Consider the following 16,932-nt stretch of genomic DNA (forward strand, 5'->3'; position numbering starts at 1 on the left):
TTTAACGGGATATCTTGAATTAACTTAGTTCTAATTAGAGTTGTTATAGATTTATATATCATGATCAATTTTTTATATATTTTTTATTTTATATATTAATTTTTACTTAAAAAATAGTTCGAACCCAGCAAAGCTTAGACATCGGAGCTAGTATCTATTAAAAGAGGATGGAACGACTTTAAGTATTTATAAAACTGTATGACTGTATCTTGCTATTCAAGAAATACGATGCTATTCAAGAGATTGGCTCCAAAGCACCAGACATGTATTAATTCTTCATACGTACGTATATAAACTCATGCCGAAAAGTATACATTACACCATGTGCCGAATACGAGCCACCTTTCAAAACAAAAATAAAATAAAACTTTCCATCTTCGAAAGTATTATTAATTATAAGATAAATTTGGTGTATTCTGTGCATGCACGCCTTTGATTCTCTTTTTTCTTACGCTCAGGGGGGATGAACCAAAGGATTTCCTTAATTATTTTGTATTTTATTTGTGCCACCAATGACCAATTCCGCCTAATAGCAGTGTCTTGTTTGTGCTGAATATCTTTGTCAAGCAAAAAAGACATAATATATATACTAGTATTTAATTCAGCAAAACCAAAAGGAGAAAATCATGATTTAAACCTTTTTTTTTTTGAAGTATACACGGCTCGGATTCCCAAACTCTTAAAATTTTACAGTTCTAAACTGGTAAAAAAGAAAAAGAAAAATTGGGGTTTTCAAATTGTAAGGATGTAGCTTTAACTATAGAGAAAATTATGAAAACTTTGTTGGTTTTTAAAAAGTCTTTATTTTGTAATTCTCTTCTCCCAAAAAATAGGCTACAAAGTTGTTTAAACACAATAAAAATATCATAATTAGTAAAATCTTAGTTAAATTGAAAACTCAATCTAAATTGAAAAAATAATCCAAACCGAGAAGGAAAATAAAAAAAATTCCAAAGTAGTAACTCTTAGGCCCAATTTGGACATGACGGTGAAAACGTTTTTATAATAATCTGACAAAATTTTAACTAGATTCAATAGCTGGATAAAGATTATAATAATATTTTCTAGACTACATGTTTAAATCATTCAAAACTCCTTAAAATATAGAAAATCTTAACAATTAAGAAAGAAATAAATTAAAAATAATTATGTCTAGAAAAATAAAAATAGTGCCCCACGTTAATCCCCTTTGCTTGTAAAAAACTTGCTCTCAAGTTAATTGTCAAAAATTAAACTCGACCATGCCAAAGAAATATATACTTTGAATGTAGCATCTTTACCAATTTATGTACATGATACATTATGATACATTGTCCTAGATAACTTAAATCTAATTGTAACAAATATATGTTCATATATAATTTCTAAATTTATGCAAAACTTCTAATGACTCAAAAAATCAACATCACATAAAACCATCTTTTAAGATGATAGCAACTTAAGTTTACATGTCTAGTCATCCCTAATAACAATATCTTGATCACTAGCTAAATTGGTAATTGATAAAGATTGATATGACATGTATATGCTTGTATGGACAACACATCCACGCTTAATTAAGTACTCTTTAATATCAACTTTATCCTATTAAGTAATTCCAACAACTTGTTATAGCTTTTTATCGGTTAGTTTAATTTCAACATGTTTACTAACTTTAGATTGTTCCTCAGATTTCACCTATAGTTTATGTTCCTTTGGTTTTTCAGCATGTTTAATAATTTCAAGTTGTTTCTCTAGTTTCACCTCAACCTTAGAAACTATTGATTCTGGTTTATCAACTCATTTTAACACTTCTAAATCTTTAATCCTTGCCTCTATAAGAGTAAACAACATCTACACTCCAATCTTATTTCGGGTTATTAATCTCAACCCTCTTGAAAATCATGTAATTTTCCACCCTTCTGTCTCCTAAAAGTTGTTATGTTCTACTACCTTATGAAACTCAACATTATACACGTGTAAATATCTATTTCCTTGTAAACATTTTTGATATTGTTGAGATAAGTATTGTTTGTAACCAAGAGAAAAGAACCTTGTGTGCATCATCTGCCTCATATACATTCATTATGTTACAGGTTGTCTCCCCTCGTTTAATTATGTATTTGTCCACCACTTCCATTTGAAAAATGTTTAGCCCTTCAGATTATATGTAACTAGTTTCATCATCTTCTTTTTTGTGATACTTGTATATTTTCTGACCCTATCACATTCATCGATCCAATCAAGAAACTCTTTCATGTTCACATCTCCATTAAAGGTGGGGATTTCTACTCTTATTTGTAACTCGTCCACTTGTTGTCTCTTAGGTTATGGTGGTATGTTTTAATCTATAAAAGCTCTATCGTCTCATCAAGTTTATCTTCTCTAACACCCTCCACATAGACACAAGGTTGTCTAGGTGAATCTTCTAGAATAGGCATGGGGTTAAGCTCTCCAAAGTAAGTCTCTAGGCATGTTACTCTCCTCTTCGCAATCCTTGTTTAGACCTCCTACTACCCAAACTAGATGTTCCAAGCTATTCAACATTGCTGCTATTGTTTTCTTCGAACAACATAGCTCCTACGATCGAGTGCTTGACATTGTCTCTTAAGCTTTTACAATGCTCTGGATGACCTTCACTCCTGCATCACGAGGTGGGTTGTTGCTACCATCTTTGTCCATCAAAGAATTCAACGTGCTTTCATACCGATTAACGCAACGTATAACACTAACTGCTAAGGATTCTTAAGCCCTAAAACTTTACAGTCCTAAACTGTAGAAAAAAAAACCAAGGTTCTCAAGCCTTAAAATTAACTCGTAACTGTAGATAAAAATATAAAATTTTAATAGTTTTAAAAAAGTCCTTATCATAAACTTTCTCTAAAAAACAGGTTAAATTTCAATTAATTTTAATAGTTGAATTAAAAATTATAATTGTTTTTACCGGATTAAGTTTAACTCATTTAAAATCGCTCAAAACCCAGAAAATATTAACATTAAAGAAATTCGTAATGTAACAAAATTAATTGTGTCAAAATTAAAAAAAGATAGTACCTTACGTACGTTATTGGTCCTAAACATAACCAAGTTAGTCTCTTGATTGGAGCAATACACTGTTAATGAGGGATGTTTCAAGGGGGAAAAAAATTTAATTGTCACGAAGCATTAACTGAAAGATTAATTAAGTTACAAATAAATACAAAAATATAATAAAAGGATTAATTAATTTAAAAAAAAAACACAAAGATTAAATAATTATTTTCTCAGTCATACCAAACGTGGAAGATTTTAAAGTGGCCGTAGACTGTAGATGACAGAACGTTCCAAACTCTTTTTTTTTTTTTTTTAACCCGGGGTGTCCGGGCCAGCTTACGCGCACCACAACTAATCCCCGGATCCACTGAATACCCTGCAACCCCAGTAGACATATAAGATACCGCGAGGATGACAAGCATGCACGTTGGAGCTCGAACCCAGGTGACAGAAGCAAGGAAACCTTGTCTCTGCCGCTGGGCTACAAGCCCTGGTGCAGAACGTTCCAAACTCTTCACTCCACAAGTGATGATGTTAGAGGTTCATGCATCTATCAAGAAGAGCTAGAAAATCGACATGGCCATTCAATATATATATATATATATATATATATATATATGTTCTAATTATAATTTCTTGCCGTTTCTTTTACTCAATATTAGCAACTTGTAAGATGTTTTATTTTTATCTATTGAGATCTCACAAGGTTTGCGCCCATCACATACAAAATTGTTATGGAGTAATGTTTCATATATATTTATCTCATTAATATACTCAAAATGAGTAAAAACAAAAAAGATCTTCCACTTGTGTGAATTAAAAATTAAGAGTTTGATAGAAGTATTAATACATATTTTAAATGTTTTTGGATGCTTGGTCCATGAATATCGTTTTTGTTTTGAAAAGAAAAAAATAACATTCAAATCTTGACCGAGTTTTATCTTAAATTGCAGATAAATATGAATTTGATCGATAATGTGTATGTTTTTTTATTAAAATAAAAAAAATATAAATGATAAAACTCTAAATTATTTTTGGAATTGATATTATCTGTCTAAAATAAACGACTCGAGCATTTTTAAGTAAAAATATTGCCTCTTCTAAAGAATCTGAGATATGAATCAACAACTAATAATTGGCTACAACATTACACCAAACCAAATAGTATTGGAATTTTTAATCTTTATATTCTGGAAACATTTGTAGATGTTTCAGTATTTAAATACGGACGGGCCAATATTAGTATTTGAAAAAAGATTGCGTAGCCCATTTCCTAAGTCAAGGTTTTGGAATTCCCTTCAAAAATATGGGGCATGCTAATAATTGTCATGGACATTACCCGACGGAATCATATTTTAATTAGTTTTTTCTCAGCCTCATCAGGTGTGTATATATATATTATTTCTTTAATATTGATTAGACTAACTTTGAATTAAGTTATTAAGTGATAAATCATTAGCTAGGATTGTACGTACGTAGCTTACTCTTGAAATTTTGTGAACGAAAACTGTGTAAGAAATTTCAAGAGTAAGCTACGTACAATCCTAGCTAATGATTTATCACTTAATAACTTAATTCAAAATTAGTCTAATTAATATTAAAGAAATAATATATATATATATATATATATATATATATTATCTTTGTATGTATTAAGATTTAGATTTAAGGTCGGATTCTGAGAAATAAAATTCTCATATATAAATGTTAATTTTAATCCGGGTGTAAATTAATAGTTTATTTTTAGGTATTTGGAAATTTATATTTAATGTATGAAGAATAGTTTTAAAATACCTCTAATAATTATAAACTAAACCAAAAGACAGAAAGCAATTTGAAACGAAATCAATCACCTCCCCATGTCCTCTCAGTCTAAAAATCTCAAAATAAAAAAGAGAAAAAGAGGTGTTCTTCCTTTTTCGAACAAAAACAAAGTAGATCATTCTTCTAGCACATATATACTCATCGGCTGGGCTCAAGATCCTTGTTCTTATTTTGTTTGCAGCAACAAGTGTGAACAGAAAGGATAATGGAAACAGCAAATCGCTAGAAAGGACATAACTATCGATTCATGGCGGGTTCCATTGCCAGATGGACGTGGCTAAGGTGCGAAGTTGGCAAGCCTTCAAAACACCAGAAACACTGAAATCATCGAGATGATGTCACCATGAATTCTTCTTTGACCTAGCCGCCATGCCCCATTGGCTCTTTGACTCACGTGCATCAACGCATTCATGGGCCACTTTAACGACCAGATTTATTGAAAATGCCCTCTGGTAACCATGTTCATGTAATATGTCTTTTTCACCATAGAGCATACCACGTTCCTTAAAAAATAAAGATAACTTGAGGATCTTCCCTCTCTTGTGCCTATATAAACTGCCTTGTTTTCAAACATTATGTCCCATGACCAAAGACTAGCTAGCTCCCAGAGAAATACGAGCCATTCAAACACCATAACAATTCCCACTTTAATCCCTCGATGGATTCTTCATTTTTTCACTACCAAAACTCACAATTCTCCCCGGAATCTTCTTCCTCCTTCAATTCCCTTGATTCTTCCTCATGTAACGCACAGAACTTCTACAGCCAACCCCTTCCTTTTAACGAAAATGATTCCCAAGAAATGCTTCTCTTAGGACTCCTCAATGAGGCCCCCATCAACTCTTTTGATACCACATCATCCACCAATTCCAACTACGATGAGGTAAGTTCAAGAGCTGATTATCAAGGGGAACAGCCCCGAGAAATCTCTTATAGAGGGGTTAGAAGGCGGCCCTGGGGCAAGTACGCCGCCGAGATAAGGGATTCGACAAGAAACGGTGTGAGAGTTTGGCTAGGAACATTTGATACTGCCGAGGCGGCGGCCTTAGCTTATGATCAAGCTGCATTTGCAATGAGAGGTTCAATGGCAGTACTAAATTTTCCTGCCCAAAAAGTCTACGAGACACTCAAAGAAACGGGCTATGGCTTCCAAGAAGGACAATCACCAATTTTAGCAATGAAAAAAAGACATTCAATGAACAGGAAAGCCGAGAGTAGGAAGAGGAAAGAGAAAGAAATGAGAACGGAAATGGAAAATGTCGTCGTGCTAGAGGATTTAGGAGCTGAATATTTGGAGGAACTGCTAGCCATTTCAGAGAGTGCTAGTCCTTTGTGAATTAGCTAGTGTCTACCATCTTTCGTTTTACTCACCTGCTCTTCTTTTCGTCTTAGGAAGTGTTAGTTTGGAGGTGGAGTAAGGATTCTATCCTCCAATTCTACTCCATGATCATCACTATCACTTAACCAACGGTTCATTGGCCAATTGTGTCTATTTTTTGTATTTTTAATCATTTCACTTTAGATGATGAAGATAATTACCACTTTTTTTGGTTGGATAATGTCTTTTTGTGTGCACTTGATATATTTTTAAAGATAATATTGAGAAGAAAGATTGAAGTCTTAATTATCATTATCATCCGCAACAAAAGTAATTATTATGTGGGACTCTAGCTAGCTATGGGATTTAGTCACGAAGACAAGGGGACAAGATTTCTTTCTCCCATATTTGTTTATTTTAGTGGATTAATTAAAATATGTTAAAAGGCTTTGGGATTTTAATGAACAGTGAAATGACAAGATATTTTATACTTTGGCTCCAAGAAAAAGATCTTTTACATTTTAGTCCTTAAGTTTTTTAAGGATTTTTTTTTAAATTTCATCCTTTAATATTGGATTTACTCGTTATTAGAGTTTATAATTTATTTCAATTTATTTTTTTATAGAGTTATCTCTTATTATATGACCAAGATTGCGAGTTTTGCAAGTTAGCCATGTTGATTCGGATTATTTTTTTTATTATTTTTTAATTAATTGTTTTCTCAACTTTACTCTTCAACATTGAATTGATTGAGAATTAATTTTTTATTTATTTTCAATAGAATTATTATTATATTATCACTCGGGTCGCGAGCTAATGAACCAAATTTTTTTAGTTCTTTTTTTAGTTGAAACCTTTTCAATCACATCCTTTAGTATTGAATTAACTGAAAATTCTACTTCATAATTTGTTTCAGTTTGCGTTGTATGAGGTTATATTAGTCTTATAACTTAAGTCATGGATTTGATCGGTTGACTTGAGTGGTTTTTTTATTTTTTTTTAATTTCATCAATCAACATTGAGTTGATTGAGAATTAATTTTATAATTTTTTTCGATTTATTTTCTATGGAGTTATTTCAATCTCATGACCTAGATTTAGTAGTTAACCTAAGTTGACTCGACTTTTTTTTTCAGTTGACTTTTTTTTCAGTTTTATCATTGAACACTAGTTGATTGAGAATTGAATTTAGCAAATTTTTTATTTTTTTAATTTTTTTATAGGGTTATTAGAGTCTCATGACCTGGATAGTGAATTTGACAAGTTAACCCGAGTTGATTTGAGTCGATTTAATATATTGTTATTTTAATATTTTAAAAAAGATATCATCTTAATTTTTTTGAGTCAAGCTATATTTTTACTAGTTATCTAAACTGTCTTCAAAACTTGAGATCATATATTAAGAATCCCGATATAATTTTATTTTTTTCTGCTAAAAATTACATTAACAATATCTATATATTTTTTATTTTTTATGTAAAAAAAACGCGATACGATCCCTAGAATAGCGTGTAGAATCATCTATTGTCATCCTACTGCACATCGACTGTGATAGCTGGTGGCAGGGATTGCTTGATTGATATGTGCAATAATTTTAAAGGAGAATAGGTAGCCATACGTTTATTTAATTTGTTTGAAGTCAAACTTTGATTTTCTGTTAAAAGTTCTTCCAAGGCACAGAGGCAAATGGATTGCTAAGCTGGCCTTATTAGTGTCTCGGCTTCACACGTGCATGCAGTGTTTCGAACTGCGATTGAAAAGTCTTTATAAAAAATTTAAAAATTTTTATTTTAAATTAATATATTTTGATATTTTTAGATTATTTTAATATTAATATCAAAAATATTTTTAAATAAATAAAAAAAATATTATTTTAATATGTTTTAGAATAAAAAACAACCACTATTATATTTTCAAATATTATTTGTTTGTTATTACCTCCCTTAGCTAATAAATTTCTAGTTTAATTGACATTAATTATTTTTTATTTTTTTAAAAAATTTTGTTAGGTTTAAATCTCTTATGTTTTAGTGTTTTTTTTACCTTGTTTTTGAAAAACAAAAAGGAAAATGGATAGTACTTTTTATTCTATACTAATTGGAAAATAATAAAAAAAATTATGTTAATTTTATAAAATATTCTCTAGATAAGTTGATTTCACTTCTTGATGGTTCTTCGCGGTCATATATAGCCGTCAGATCAGGATTTTTATTTCTTACAATACATGTTTCGACAGGAAAAAAATGATGTATTTTTTGCAATATTTTATTCTAATACATGGATCTCGGAATAAGGTATTGTTTGATATTATATTAGTTATTATTTTTAAAATATTTTTTGTTTAATAATATATTAAAATAATATTTTTTTTATTTCTAAAATTTATTTTTAATATCATTATTCAAGAAAATAAAGAAAAATAAATTTCGAATAGTTTTTTAAAATTATTTTAACAAACACGCAGCTACCGAGCTTCTTCACCAACAAGTTCTAAATATCATTTTGCCCTCATCACCTAAAAATATATTTCAATTTGGTTCATTCTCTTCAAAGTTTTCTATAATAAAATAAAAGTTAAAAAGAAGCATCATTGGAGAAAGTACATACTTTCTTCCAAGTATTACAACAACCCGAAACATTACTTCTAACACTTCAATCTCGGATCAAAATTCTTAGAGGTAAACAACCACAAACACTCAGAGCTGCTCTAAAGTTTGGTCTTTTATTGTTTTTTCTCACTCTTCTTCCTTGTGGGAGGTGACTTCCCTCTCCTCCTCTCCATCTCCTTCGCCTGTTTGGGGTGATGGGATCCTTGCTCTTGCTTGACAGATCTGCTTTCTCTGGTAGATCTGATGGGCGAGGGTTTTGGTACGGGAAGAGTTCCCTCCTTTTGTTTGTTGCTTTGTTAACTTCTTGTTCATTTAGGAGGTGGTAATTTGTTGAGTGAGTGTTAAGATGGTGGTTTGGGATTGATGATGGGTGTTTTACAACAAATATGAAGCCTTCTTGGATGAGTGTTTCCGTGTGGTGAGAGCAGGTGGATAATGTTGAGTTTTTTTTTTTTGGTTTTTTTCACGAAAAATATTAAAATAACGAAGTACAAAAAATTATTTAGAATTCTTAGATCAGAGAATCACGGATAATATTTGCAGCTTGTGAGCAAGGGTTATTTACGATTCTCTCGAATTCAAAACAATAGGCTAATACAATTTATAATAAAAAAGAGGAGAGAGAGGAGAAAGAAAAAATAAATTAAAAAAAAAAGAGAAAGAGAAAGAACATGGAGACCCTAAAATTCTAATAATGATAATATTTGTCGCACCCGACATCGCGGCGGCTCACAAAATAATTCTTGATTAGAGAAAAAGAATATATTTCTGGCATCTTGTTCTTTTAGGGGAAAATGTCTTGTTTAAGGAGTCGCCACCTAATATTATGGTCACTAGGAATCCTAACTGGTCAACAGAGATTCTATGGTTCGGGACTGGTTACGTAAAAGGGAAGATATTAACACCCCTTAAACGTTCTGCCTAAGGCAAACTGCATTGCTGTTTTGTCTTAAATTTCTAAATGTTTATTAGTTTATGCTTTGATAATTTGTTTATAATATTCCTGACTCTGGCGTCAGTGAATATTCGATCGCGAATAATTCCAACTCTGACGTTGGTAAAAATTCCACCCCGAATAATTCCAACTCTGGCATTGGTAAAAATTCCACCACAAATAATTCCAACTCTGGCGTTGGTAAAAATTCGTAGCTACCAAAAAAACAGTATATTTTCTTTTCTTTCCCTTTTTATTCTTGATTCTGATATAAGTGAATAAATTGACAAAAATATATTTTTTCTAAGACATGCAAAATTTTTATTTCTACACTTTCTATTTTTTATTTTTTTAATTTTTTGGGGCTGGGCCCAGCTCAGCCCATATGGGCTGGGCTAAGCCCAGCCTGCCCGGCCACTGGCCCAAACCAGTGGCCCGACAGAGTTAATTAAACTGCACGCGTGAAGCAATTTCACGCGTGCAGCAACTGTGCGAAGGTAATTAAATTACCTTCGCACAGTTCTTACATTTACACAATTCAAAACAAGAATGAAGAGAGAATGAGAACGGCTTACTGCTTCTGGAGGTCGCGAGGAGGCTTGTAGCACGGTGATCTCGTTCTCGTCTGTGTACGCCTGCCCCTTCTGTTTTCCTTTTGTTTCGGTGATGATGAAGGTCACGGCTTGCCGCTTGGGTTCTTCCTTTTTCTGATTTGCAGGGGGGAATTGAGGAGACGGTGATGTTAATGTTGGTTTTTCTGGGTTTCTTTGTTTGCGTTTTCTCTATTTTTTTTTCTGTGTATTTTCTTTCTCTCTGTTTTGCTGGGTTTCTTCCCTCTGTCTTGCTCTGTTTTTCTCCTCCCAGTTTTTTCTTCTCCCCCCTTTCTTTCGAGGTTGCATTTACCCGGGTTTTTATAGGGCTGGGAGATCGATCGGCGCTGTAACAGCCGGCAGTAATGGTGTGGGGCGTTCCATTCAATGAAGAAACGTCCCTGCGTTTAATGGCGGAGCCGCTACAGGGGAAGAAGACGAGCGAACAGTCGCCTCCCAAAACGACTCCGTTTTTACGATTCCAAAGGCTGCTTTCAATTTGGTCCTCGAAATTTTGTAATTTTGCAATCAAGCTGCTGGTTAAAATGTAATTGGATCCTTGCATTTGCGCGACATTTTCAATGTAATCCTTGGATTTTAATTTTCCAATTTTGACCCCAAACTTTAATATTTCTTCAATTAAGTCCCTGAATAAGTTAATTTAATTAAATCCAAAGTCCAATTAAGTCTAAAACTTATCAATTCTCTAATTAAACCCCTGATTGGATTAATAAAATTAAATCCAAGCTTAATTAAGTCTCAAAACTTATCAATTCTCCAATTAAACCCTTGATTGGATGAATTAAATTAACTCCAAGCTTAATTAAGTCTCAAAACTTAATCAATTCTCTAATTAAACCCTTGATTGGATTAATTAAATTAAATCCAAATTTTAATTAAACCCCAAAACTTCCAATCATATTGCCCTTAACCCAAATTTTAATTCATTCTTCATTTATTTCATTTTACTTGTTTTTTCATCATTATTATTTTGTTTTATCATTTTTTTATCCTTTTCGGTAAATAAAATAATAATAAAATAAAATGATCAAAAATTGAGTTATGACAATATTATTGATATTGTTGAAAAGATATTTATAAGATAAATTTAATAAAAATAAAAAAATCATGAATAATAATTAAAGTAGGTCACATTAATTATATATTTAGCTATTTAGGATTTATTTATCTTCAAACAGCTCGTGCGACTTATTTACTACTTTTCCTGAAATTGTTAGATTTATTTTACTGAGATTTTTTAAACAATACCGATAGTAAAATAATTAAAGCTTTAATAAGTTTTCGTGGTTTTTTTTATTGTAAATTGTATCATTTAATTTTTAGCATATAAAAAAGTCTAAAATATTTTTTTTGTACAAATATCATTTGCAATTCTTTAAATTATGTTATTTTAAAAATATTTATATACCGTGTTATTTTATCTAGGTTTTTTTTAAGCACTATAGTACAAAAATACTCGAGAATGATTACAAACCTAGTTATTAAATTTGTCCTTGCAAAAATAGTAATATGGAGTTTGATCTTTTGAGTTTTAAATTAAACTTGGAAAAGACATTTGTAAGGCAAAAACCAATTGAACAGGGTTTTTATTAGCTTAATTCACCTATTAAATCCATTTTAATTTCCAAACAAAATATTGAAAGAAGAAAACGAGGACGAGAGACATTAGCATTAAAAAAAAACCTACAGAAGAGGGGTTTTACTGTGACGTTTTTTTATAAAACTATTAATTGGTAATATTTTATTTATTTATTTATTTCAATGAATGCTTTATATATATATTAAACTTATTTTTTTTATTATGTCATTTTACTCTTATGACATGGATCATAAATTTAACAGGTTAATCTAGTTGACTAAATTTTTTTTAATTTTATCTTTTAATATTGAGATAATGGAGAATTAAACTTCATGTTTTTTTTTGTTTGAATTCTATTAAGTTATTCTAACCTTATGACCTATGAATAATGTTTAATGAGTTAATCCGAGTTTACTCAGGTTATTTTTTAATTGATTTTTTTAATCTTAACATTCAACATTGGATCAGTTGGGAATCAAACTTCATAATTTTTTTTAATTTTCTTTCTATTGGGATATTTTGATCTTATGATCAAGGTCATAAATTTTAGTATTTTTACCTCGATTAAATCGGGTTGCTTTTTTAATTTTTTTCTAAGAGATTATAACGGTCTTATAATCCGGATCATGAGTCCTTTAACATTGAATTTGTTTTTTATTGGGTTATCTCGTCTCATGATGCAGTCACGAGTTTGACAAGTTAACTATAGTCTTTTTTTAATTATTCTTTTTAATTTTATCTTTTAATATTTGGTTGATTGAGAATTAAATTTTATAATTTTTTTATTTGTTTTTTATAGGGTTATCATAGTCTCAAAACTAGGATAATAAATTTGATTTGTTAACCCGAGTCAATCCAATATGTTATTATCTTAATATTAAAACAAAATGTTACTTTAATTTTTTTTAACCAAATTATATTTTTATAGGTTATTAGATTACTTTTGGACCCTCAAAATTAACCCTCACAAGATTTAAATTATTTTTCAGTAAAAAACAATATTAGGAACGTTTCATTTTTTTTTATGTTCTTAAATTTTTTTGACCCGAAGCACATCATAACGTGTTTAAATAATCAAGTTCTATTTGCAATATCTTGGCAGAAGCCTTAAAAAATGCCTTCTGTCTGAGTTCATTTTTCTTTTCCCCGCAAAATACCTTCATTATATATACTTAAAAGATCTTAGAGCATAAACATACTCAAATAAGCCCATAAATGAGGCCGAAAGAAGGGCTAGAGGCCCATATAGTGCGATCCCTACTATGCCTTCATATTAACAGAGATTGTCCCAAATGTAATTGTGTCTAGCCCATAGGCCCATGCGTCGTTGACAAAACTTTCACCAAAAAAATAAAATCGATGAGTTTGATAGGTACAACTACTTGACTTCGTTAGATTGGTACGTATTTAAAGGAGATTGTACTCAAATACCAAGAAATTTTGCTCGATCCCTGGTTGCATTTAAGAAATTGAAATTAAGATATATATATATAGGATTGGTACGTGTAATTTTGATAATCCGGAGTGTCCGGATCAGTTTACGCGCATCACAATTAATCCTCGAATCCACTGAACATCTTGTAAACCTAATAAAAAGATAAGACACTGCAGAAATAACAGCTATCCACGTTAAAACTAGAACTCAAGATGCAGAAACAAAAAAATCTTGTCAAAACCGTTGGGCTACACGCCTCGATGCATCGAGGCTCGTTTTTATACGCTTGCAATGGTGTTGCTCTTCGCAATGTTTCTTGGAACCGCAAGAACTTGTTGAGGCAGGGATACTGCCATCCATTTCTACAAAACGAGCCATTTAAAAATTACAATTTATTTGATAAATAACTTTTTTTTAAAATTCACATTAACAATAAAAATAAGAAATAATTTATTATAGGATTGATAGCAATACATATAAAAAATAAAATAGACTTTTCTGTATTTTGTTCTTTGTTTTCTTTATCAACTGAATATAATATAAAAAGTTCATCATACCTTGTATGTCACTATAAAATATAATTATCTGTATTATAGGTTTATATCTGTTTTTTTTATTTAAGTAAAAATAACACAAGCATTAGCATCAATATGCTAAAAAACCAAAGTAATTTATTTAGAATTTCTTCCGGCCAATATAAATATCTGGACTAATGGGCTTTATAGCATTCTTTAAAATTTGAAAGGTGGCCAAGAAACTAAAGGAAAAAAAGCTAATAAAAAACAAAGAGCCAGCTAAAGAGGAAGAGAAATGGAGAGGAACGGTAAATAAAAAAAAAACCCTAAAAGAAAAGCATATTAATTAGAAACTTGGCATTTATTTTTCTATTTATTAAATTCAAAATATGCTAAATAGTTGAGTTAATGACTCGTAAAAGAAATCGAACAATCAACAAGCATACATAACAATAAGTTTATAGGTTTATTATATAAAATGAACTCTGTTTTTTGTCTTAATAAAATGTTAGTTTCATGCATGCTTCTGCCTAGCTTACTGGGTTAATGAGACCTGAACTGTTGGGTCAGGGAAAAAAAAACTTCAATATCTTAAAATAATATTCATTATCAGAAAATCCATGATCATGTGCTCATGATTTGAGCACATGATCGCAACTAATTCTTCTAGCAACTATGATGACAACAACGTGTTATTGTCGACCAAGAAGAGGTACCTACATCAATTCCCGACACTATCTCTTTGAGTGCGGTTCCACAACATAGAAGCGGTATCCCTTCTCAGTAGGATCAATTCACCCGTAATTACGAGGCACATTGGAAGGACGACGTTTCAATGTAAGTTTGTTTTGCTTTGAGTTTGTTTATGTTAAACAATTTATGAACAACTAATATTTCATTAATTTTATTGATTTTCAGGTTTACAAAAATTAAGGTCACCCGGGTAATAACATCAGGATTTAAATCGTTGTTAAAGATTCTATTATTTCAATGGAGTCAGGTTTTCAAACATCCTGATTGAAATCCTCATGTCAATGCATGATTTACAAAATTTAAGGTTAACGTTAACTTAAAATTTTTACTATATTTTTTTTTGTAAATTCATTTACTTTATTTAGATTATTGATTTATTTTTTTATAAATTGTTAATGCAAGGGTAAATTTGAGTAGGATAGAAAAAATAATAATGTTGCGAGAGGGTTTGAGAGAATCACGCTGCAATTAGATAACAACAAAAACAATACGATAATTATTTTTTATTTTAAATATTGAAATTTCAGTTGCTGGCAACTCATATAGAATGCATTTGTATCATGTAGGTTGTGTGATTTTTGATATGAGATGCAAAAAAAAAACCTAAAAAATATGCTAGAGAAAATGCTTTACCAAGCTAGAATGACGTGACTATTTGAAATGATTTCAGGCTGCCATACATTCTGGAGGATACATGGGGGAATATATTCTGCACATGACGTCTGAACGTTCCACATAACGCTCGTAGTCCGGTGCAGGGAACCGGAGCCGGCAAACTCATGGCTTGGTTACCACACATATCGACGACTCTGTTCATTTCGTTTCGTATGTGAAGTGGATGATAAAATTAATTTTAATCACATTTATCTTTAATTAATTTGTTGTTATTTATAAATATATTTAACTTGTAACACTTTTTTTCTTATGGGCTACAACTCTTGGACGTGAGCCGACCCTAATGGAGCTTTTTGTGGAGACGCACGTGCAAAGTGAAGACCGCCAAAAGAAGGTGTAACAGTTCGTCGACAACCACGCTCAACACTTTGTAGTGTGTTCGTTCAACTATTTTCTTTTGTGAATTATTATTTTTTTAAATTGAATTTGATGATTTTTATTTTTATTTTCATGAGACGTATAACAACCGATTACAGCAAAGATACGAGGATGATTCTTCAACCTGCCTAGATTTCAATTTGAATTTGTAGATGCATACATGATCGTTTGGTGGACCCGAAAAATCGAGTGTAAGGATTTTCCAACACTACAATCGAAAACTTGTATTGCCCCGTTGTTTGTGTATCTTCTAATTGATGTTGTTGTTGTTGAAAGTTTAGTAATAAATTTATTTTCTATCTAGTTTTGAATGTAATGGGATGGCTTTGAATATAGTTGTCATTGCATTAATGACAATCATTTCTAATTTCCAATATATTTTTAATTAGTTTGATCCCGTACCAAAAGGATTATACTGCACTAGTTGGAGGAGATCACTCTATCAAATATCAATTGATATCCCACGTTTGCAAAAATGTGCATCTTTTTCATTTTACTTGGATTATACAGTCAATTGATTCAAAGGGAGCACCGGAGCTAATGAATCATTCCTGCCTCCTCTTGGCTGATCCTGGCTATGTGATACCTCACCAGCATTTTTATTTAATTTATTTAAACTCTAGGTACTGTTTCTAAAAAAATTAATTTTTTTTTTGTTTATGTTTAAATTTTTTTTATATATTTTTAAATTATTTTGATATGTTAATATAAAAAATAATTTTTAAAAATAAAAAAAATTATTTTAATATATTTGTAAATAAAAAAAACTTTAAACCAACATTATTCCAAACAGTTCCTGAATCTTTCATTTACCCCTTGATAAAAGTCTATTAATTTGACAAAGTCAATTGACCAATTCATATCTGAATACATGATCAAAAGAAAAAAAAAATCAAAGAAATCAATTAAAGCATGATTAGAAATCATCAGATGTCCCTTCATTATATGCTTTTAGTACAACGAATTTAAATAAGGGCATGTCGGGTCCTGGAGAAAGCTGCACGTGTCGCTCAAATATGATGGTTTTCTCACATACGTTATTTATTTTACTTAATTCGGTTCCTCATCAATTTTTCTTATTTAGTAACTGTTGTTTAATAACTATTAAATTTTTTATTTGATCTCTAATTTTTTTATAATTTTTAATTTGATCCCAAATTTTATCATACCCAAACCCAATAAAATCTTACTGATAAGAAAGGAAGTGATAAATATTTTTTTTAATTCGTTCATTGTTTCTTTAATAACTCTTATATTATTTTTATTTTAATCCCTGTTATTTTTCTTTTA

General features: G+C 30.6%; 1 protein-coding gene and 1 long non-coding RNA gene across 2 annotated transcripts; both read left to right on the forward strand.

Moving 5' to 3' along the window:
* Positions 1-5,362: 5,362 nt before the first annotated feature.
* On the forward strand, positions 5,363-6,446 carry LOC133668919 (ethylene-response factor C3-like). Its single transcript, XM_062088926.1, has one exon. It carries the CDS (start codon positions 5,495-5,497, stop codon positions 6,170-6,172), a length of 678 nt encoding a protein of 225 aa, XP_061944910.1. The 5' UTR covers positions 5,363-5,494; the 3' UTR covers positions 6,173-6,446.
* A 3,759-nt stretch (positions 6,447-10,205) lies between these two features.
* LOC133668942 (uncharacterized) lies at positions 10,206-10,895 on the forward strand. Its single transcript, XR_009833828.1, has 2 exons — positions 10,206-10,443; positions 10,614-10,895. It is a non-coding gene; the product is annotated as an uncharacterized LOC133668942 (long non-coding RNA).
* Positions 10,896-16,932: the final 6,037 nt, after the last annotated feature.

Source organism: Populus nigra, chromosome 12 (genome assembly GCF_951802175.1).
Source record: "Populus nigra chromosome 12, ddPopNigr1.1, whole genome shotgun sequence".
NCBI lineage: Eukaryota > Viridiplantae > Streptophyta > Magnoliopsida > Malpighiales > Salicaceae > Populus > Populus nigra.

Excerpts from the sequence above, each read along its gene's own strand:
- LOC133668919 (XM_062088926.1), top strand. The coding sequence starts at position 5,495 with ATGGATTCTTCATTTTTTCACTACCAAAACTCACAATTCTCCCCGGAA.